This window comes from Triticum dicoccoides, chromosome 6A (genome assembly GCF_002162155.2).
Source record: "Triticum dicoccoides isolate Atlit2015 ecotype Zavitan chromosome 6A, WEW_v2.0, whole genome shotgun sequence".
In the NCBI taxonomy this organism is placed as follows: Eukaryota; Viridiplantae; Streptophyta; class Magnoliopsida; order Poales; family Poaceae; genus Triticum; species Triticum dicoccoides.
In genome coordinates, this window is record NC_041390.1 from 188,099,346 (window position 1) to 188,107,030 (window position 7,685).

The following is a 7,685-nucleotide window of genomic DNA, read 5'->3' on the forward strand; positions in this document are numbered from 1 at the left end:
GCTCGCCCCGGCACTAGCGCCCCCCTATCTATGTCCCGCGGCTCCGGTGAACGCGGCTCCGTCCCGCAAGTACGTCCCCCCTCACGCCACCTCGGCTGCTCCGCCAACTTCGGGGGTTGTGGGTGGGGGGCAGCAACAGCGCGGCCGCCAGGGCCCATCTAAGAAGAAGCGACGTGGCTAGGGGCGTGCCGCGCTGAACCAAGCCGGCCGCGTGAACCCCCCGCCTACGGCTCCTGTGTCCGACGCCACCCGGCCCACCTGCTTCAACTATGGCACTGTTGGCCACTCTCAGGTTGACTGCTCCAACTCCGCCTGCTGCTACATTTGCAAGGATCCCGGCCACCCCGCCCTGCTCTGCCCTGACAAGCCGGTCCCCGACAAGCTGCGGATGTACGGGCATGGGATTGAGGGGTTGGGGTTCTTCCATATCGAGGTCCCCGATGACTCGCCCCCGCCCCCTTCCCTCCAGGCCGTGGTCACGGTGATTGATGGTGTGGCCTCCCCCGAGATGATCGAGGCGGAGCTCAACCATCTGTACCGACGGCAGTGGGAGTGGGCGGTCACCCCGATCTCCGGTTCCGAGTTCTCTGTGGTCTTCCCCGACGCTCTCAGCCACGGATACGCCACCCGCAGCGACCAGATCACTCTCGCCCTCAACAAGCTTGTCGTCGACATCTCCGAGCCGATCCTCGACCCGAAGGCTGTGGCCGTCCTTGACACGGCTTGGATCCTCATCTCCGGGCTCCCGGACATTGCGAGGTCTGAGCGTACCATCCGTCGCATGTCCCGGATCCCGGGGAAGGTGGTGGTGGTCGATGAGCTTTCCCTCCGCAAGGAGGAGGTTCGGGTCAAGGTCAAATGCCTCGACTCTACCAAGCTTCGTGCCACGGTCCGGGTATTCTTCAATGATCAAGGGTTCGACCTTCGCATCGCCCCCGAGCCGCCCAACCATGTGGGGCGTCCCCGCTTCTCCGACGACGGTCCTCCTGGTGGCCACCCAGGCCCACAAGACTACTACAATGGACGCCGTCACCCCCGCCCCGACCACTCTGATGATGATGACGGATCGGAGGACAGCCCCTCCCGCTCTCCCTCGCCTCTGCCCCCACCCTCTTCCTCGACCCTGGGTGGGCGGCAGACCAGGAGATCCCTCGCCGCTCTGCCGGAGGGGCTGCTTCCGCTGCCTCCGTCGCCCTCCGTCGCCCCCCGCCGGGGAGACTGAGCCTAGCGACACATCCAGTGTGGGTCTCGTGGTCATCCCGGCCTCCTCCCCGCGCTCAGCCGGCGCCCTCCTCTGCCCTGCTGCCGACATCGCCGCCTGGGGACCCTCCTGCCTCCCTCTGCGCCTCAAGGTCAGCCCTACCCCTCGCGCTCCTCGACACGCAGGCCGCTTCTCCACCTCCCGGGACGCCCCCGGCCCCTCCGTCTGTGGTCTTGCCTTCGCCGCTGCCCGAGGTGGCTACCTTGCTACCCTCCAAGCCGGTGCCGTCGGCCACCACGGCCGCACCGCTGGAGGCGGCTTCCCCGCCGGCCTCGCCCCGGCGTGCCTCCTCTCCCACCCCCAGGTGCTGGGTGGGTGCGGGCTGGACGCCGCCCTGGCGACTCCGCTGGCCGCTCCGCCTCTCCGGCCTCGCTCCTCGACCTATGCCAGGCGGGGCCGCTCGACGTCGACCCCTGTGACGTCGTCTCGGCACAGCGCCCGCATCGACGCCTCACGACCCGCGGGCTCCCCGGCTCTGCCCATCTCCGAGCGGGCTGAGCTCCGCGCCGCGGCGCGCAACCTCAAGCCAGGTACTCCAGTCATTCCTGCCTGTTCCGCTACATGTCCGTTCTCTGCTTTGGAGTCTATCCCTCTCGGGCATCTCGCCAAAGTCGCGGCAGACTCCGATATAGTGTTTAGGGGGGAGGTCGATCCCCCCTTAGTCCAAATCGCGGCAATCCAGGCACGGGAGGTCCTCGATGGGCGGTTGGCCGAAACCCGTGCCCGCTTTGCTACTCCCGCATCAGGGGCGGGCGGCCCTACCCCCCTGCCGTCCGGCCAGGCCGCGCCCGCTCCCCTGGAGATCCGCGGTCGCACCCGGTCTCGCACCGCCGCTCTTCGCGCCCAAAGCGCCTCCCATGTCCTGGGGTCAAGCAGCCCCTCCATGGTGGTTTAATGCGGACCCTTTTTTGGAACATCCGCGGTTTTGGTCAGGATGGCCGACGCCGCCAGCTCATCGAGTACATGCGAGATAAGCGGATCGACATTGTAGCAATTCAAGAAACCATGCGAACTGAGTTCACCTTGTCCGAGCTTGACCGCCTTAGTCCCCACCTGTTTGCCTGGCATTGGCTCCCTTCTAGTGGGATCGCCGGACACTCTAGTGGCATCCTCTTAGGTGTCAAGGATGCCACCTTTGAGGTGGGCAGCATGGACCGGGGGGAGTTCTTTGTCAGCATGGAGCTTTTCGAGAGGGCACTGAACTTCAAATGGGAGATCATCATAGTCTATGGCCCTGCCGACCACCGTCGTTCAGCGACATTTCTTGATGAGCTCAAAAATAAGGTGTCTGCCGCCCGCCTCCCGGTCGTCGTGGGCGGCGACTTCAACCTCCTCCGATTTGCGGAGGATAAAAGCAACGACCGGGTGAACTTCCCGCGGATGCAGGTGTTCAATGAGCTCCTTGACTCGGTGGCCCTCCATGAGCCTGACTTATCGCAGCACCTCGACGACCGCCTATCTTGGCGTCTCGAGCCCTCTGGTCGCTTTTCCACGAAGTATCTCTACTGCGCCATCGCGCACTCTCCCGGACCAAGCGTCCTTGACTCTATATGGTCTATTCGCGTCCCCCTCAAGATTAGAATCTTCATGTGGCAATGGATCCGTGGCCGGCTTCCCTCGGGCGTGGAGGTCCTGAAGCGCCAGGGTCCCGGTGATGGTACCTGCCCCCTATGTGGGACGGCGGAAACCTCAAATCACATCTTCTTCTCGTGCGTGTCCGCCCAGTTTCTTTGGGGCTGCCTCCGAGAGGTCATCGGTGGCAACTGGTGTCACACTAATTTCCCTGATCTCCTCTCTGAGGTTCAGTCCTCCCCCTTGTCCGGCCGCCATATTAGGTGGTTGCTCATTGGGGTGCTCGCCTGGACGCTGTGGACCGTTCGAAATAAGCTTGTCATTCAACGGGTCCCCCTTCGACGTGCTACTGACGCTGTGTTCAAATTGTGTGGCTTCTTGCAGCTTTGGCGGCCGCTTAGCCGTCACCAGGATCGCGACGCCATCACCTCCATCATCGCCGACCTTCGCTCGATGGCTCTCCGCTTTGCTCCGCCGCTCCCCCCGCCACCCCCCGAGCCGGATTAGATCCTTCGTGCTGTATCGAACGCTGCGGTTGTACCGCCCCCTTTGTTTATTTTCAGGGCTTGTTGAGTTGTGCCCTCAGCAGAACCCCTTGTACTTCGTGTTGTGTTTCTTTGTGTGTGTGGGTGAACCTTGTTGTACTGTATGGCTCTGGTGGTTTGCTTTATCTATAAAGCGGGGCGAAAGCCTTTTTCGGTAAATACAATAAATACAAAAAAGGTTTTGGAGCTTTTTTCCTAATCATGAACAATGAAATATAAGTTACCTAAAATAGATTTGACTGCAACACGAGCAGCCTTCTGCTCTGCGTCCTTCTTACATGTTGCAGCTTCACCAGTATAAGTGTTCCCAGCAAACAACACAGATGAAACAAACAGAGTCATGGGTGATACCCCTTCTGGATGATCTGCGGAGTAAGTGGGCTGATCAACTTTTGTCTTAACAGCAAATTCATGGAGAATTGATTTGCAGAACACCACGCCCTGAATAGAATAAAAGAGAACATCTATGTTAGACTGAAATCAATTCCTTCATTTCAGGCATGATTATTAAAATGCTAGCATGAAAGGATGCTACTACGCACATCCACATGTAATAATAAAATGGTAAGATTAGCTGATTCATCATTCAATAACATCTGAAACATAAAGAACACAAAGGAGATTATCTGTTCTTGGGACATATCAATTAGCAGTTATGTTTAACACAAACATGAGTTACAAAACCCGGAAAATCTGAAGATGACAAAAAGTGCTATTATGTTACAAGAGTACAGTATATGGTATAGATGAACCAGAAGAATGCATTTGCAGTGATCAGGAAAACTTTGAATTCTGCAGTGATAAATGTCATCACTTCCAATACCCTGAAATCACGGGTTCTTGTGGCAATATCATTTATACCTATGACTAGAAAATATAAGACAAGTAGGCAAAAGAGGGAAAAATGATAAACACACCAAATTGTGTGGCGCCGTCTATTGTATGGCAAATTAAAAAAGGAGAATGATGAGGAGACATGAATTAGGATGTGATATAGCACAATTCACAGGACAAATTTAAACATGAAATTGATGGATGGTAAACACGAAAAGGACTGTACCAAAAAAATACCTGATCAATCAGCCCAAGCGCGTCTGTATGATCATCATCATTTACTGTCTTTGTCACCAGGATTTCATAGGCCACTCTGGCAGCATCCTGCTCTGCATCCTTGCGGCGGCTATGATTGCGAGCTGATTGAAACCGCTCGCCACCCACCTCAACGGTGCTTCTGAACTCAAGTCGATGATGGTCACGTTTTGACTCAGTATTATAAGCTGGCAACTTCTGATCATTCCTTTGAGTCCACTCTTGCAAATGGTTTTTATAATTCGTACATTTGTCTGCATAACAAAGCACACAAATAAGTACAATAGAGCATCCATTAATTGTTATCATTCTATCACAAGATCCTCGACTCGAGAATATTTTGCCAGGAAAGATATACAAACAGACCAGATCTAGTATAACTAAGTCGTTGATCCCCACTAACATATCCACCTCAACATGCCACTATGCCACCTCAACTAGCAACTACGCATGGGAAAAGGCCCACCTCAACGTGCAACCATGCATGAAAAAAGTCTTAAATGTTTTAATTACACTATGCTAAACTTATATTAAAAAAATATTTTATAATTATACAATAATCATATGTATTTTCAGTTTTAGTTCTTATATTCTTAATCCAAATATTCATGTTCATATAATCAATCTCATTGAAGTATATTGCAAGCAATTCCCGCAGGAACATACGGGGTATCCTCTAGCAACTGAAATGCTTGATCTTATACAATACAAATACTTGTTTATTCATCTTACAAAGAGAAGCAGATGCGACAATATTACGGCGTTGACTCCAAGAACTTGAAACAAACACCATTTGGGCTAGAAAATGTTAAGAAGACAACAAACAGAATTTGGTTCTGCATGCAAATGGTAACAGGCTAACGACCCGAGACTCACATGCAGGAGCCCTCCATGCAATGTAGTGATGGACCAATAATCATTTGCCAGCTGTACCCTGGCCAGTTCATTCTGGCACGCTTAACACACGATGAGCTAGGTTAAATAGCCTCATGTCGTAGTTGTACTAACATAATACTTGTGATACCAGGTTAAAGATTACAATGTAGTTTTGATAGCTGCAATAACCAGGTGCTACAGAGAGCGGGGCAACATATAATACGGAAAGGGAAAGGGAAACAACAACCCTGGTAGTCAGAAAATAAACATTTCTCTACAAAAACCAAAGGAGTACACTTATTGCACTTTTGTAAATTAAAATGAAACAATTTGGACAAAATAGAAATGAAACAATTAAACTGATTAATAAGTCGCAAGCAAATCCCCAACCATATTCTCTATGGGTGCGTTTGGTTGGGGGACAAAATGGAATGGTTCCATCACTATGTTTGGTATGAATTGATATAAATAATGGAACAGTTCTAGAGTTTGTTGGTTGAAGGAATATTATGGAATGGAATGGTTCCATCTCAGTGTTTGTTGGAGAGATGGGATAAAATGGATATGGTTAAAATCACCTCTTACCTCTAGCATATGCATGTATATATTTCACAATAATAACTCATTTGCATTCCAACAATATGTTACTCGAAAATTGAACGCCATTTAATTTGTATTTCTAGTACTCCAACAGTGTAAACAAGATAAATCCAACAGTTCCTGTCAGCATTGTAGTAGCTCTAGCGTCGCTTCCGCTGCCGGCCTCTGCGCGCACTTTTTCTGCTGCTTAGGAGATATGCATCACCGTGGCTGCCGCCTGCCGCCTGAGAGATGTGAGCCGCCTGCACCGCTCGCTCTTTGGCCTCTGCCTAGGAGATGCACGCTGCAGCTGGCTACAGGCCCATGTTCACGATAGTTTGCATCGGTGACCAGATCATTAGGAGGCACTCACGTGAGGTCCCCTGACTAGTGGAAGCAGATCGGGATCAGTTGGTTCCATCGATTTTGAGTCATCACTTCGTTCCCCATATACGTGGAATATTCGATCAGGCGAAGCACATGGTTAAGTTCCACTTTGCAGGATTCTATTAACCAAACACTGGAATGAGGTTAGGCTCTAGAACGCTTCCACTACATTCTAGAGTGCTTCATTACCTCAACCATATCAATCTCGAAAAAGAAAAAATACATCAACCATATACACACCCTACAAGAATAGCAGACAAAGAGCAAATATCTCCACACAATATTCCTCCATTGATATAGGCCCTGAGGAGTCCACCTAGATTGTGTGATTTACACACGAACCATAATCCTAGGGCTGTCCGTGTTCCAGGCATACGAATTTTCGACCAATCGGAGGATAATGCATGACTAATCGACGAACACAACTTAGCAAATCTTAGTCCGCGAGAGACGGCCAAAGAACCTAACATCGGAGAGCAAAACCAAGGAGTGCGGAAGAAACAAGGAGGGGGGCAAGGGGGAGGGGGAGCCTCACCTGGAACGGGATGCGGTTGCGCGGACGGGGCCGCGGGCGCCGCGGCTGGAATAGCGCCTGGCACCGGGGCGGCGGCGGCGGCCGTGGTGGCCATGCCGGTCTCGGACGGACTGGAGTCGCACTGATGTGGAGATGGAGGAAATCCAAGGGTTTACGGACCTCGGCTGTGAACTACGGACCTGCCTTGCTCGCTAATTCTGGGGGTGTATATGGTGGATGTATTTTTGTAGGGTGTGATCAGAAAAAGAAACTGGCCAAAGGATTTCTATATTTTTCTTCGTATTGCTGGTTTACAGCGAGCTGATGGCCCGGTGTGTGCAAACGCAGATGAGGATAAAGATGAGGTTCAGAATTTCTATCAACAACTATATGAGTCCCAAGGGGCATCAGACTGTAGCGTGTTGTTATCACATGTCCCCAGCAGGGTAACACCGGCCATGGGCGAGTTTCTGGATAGACCGTATGAAGCTGTTGAGATACGCACAGCATTATTTTAGATGTCTCCGTCTAAGGCACCGGGTGTCAACGGCTTCACAGCGGGTTTTTTCTGGCGGCATTGGGACTTGCTCCACGATGATGTAACACAAGCCGTCCTCGGATTTCTAAATAGGGGAGATCTTCCAACAGGTCTAAATGATACCTCTATCACTTTGATACCTAAGGTACGACACCCCCCGTCCATCTCTCAATATCGACCCATCGCTCTCTGCCCCGTGCTTTATAAGATAGCAGCTAAGGTTATTACTAACCGTTTGCGGAGTTTGATGGATGAGTTGATTAGTGATGAACAGAGCGCTTTTGTCCCCGGCCGCCTGATAACGGACAATATATTGGTTGCTTA

The 7,685-nt window shown here is 52.1% G+C and overlaps 1 protein-coding gene across 1 annotated transcript in view; it reads right to left on the minus strand.

Annotated features, from left to right (window-relative positions):
• The window catches only part of LOC119316541 (double-stranded RNA-binding protein 4-like), a 10,191-nt gene extending 3,173 nt beyond the window's left edge, over positions 1-7,018 (minus strand). The window contains exons 1-3 of the mRNA XM_037590865.1: positions 6,845-7,018; positions 4,450-4,721; positions 3,603-3,819 (exon numbers count right to left, since the gene is read on the minus strand). Of these exons, the coding sequence (XP_037446762.1) occupies positions 3,603-3,819; positions 4,450-4,721; positions 6,845-6,938 (583 nt within the window). The 5' untranslated portion in view covers positions 6,939-7,018. The remainder of the gene's footprint in view (positions 1-3,602; positions 3,820-4,449; positions 4,722-6,844) is intronic.
• Positions 7,019-7,685: the final 667 nt, after the last annotated feature.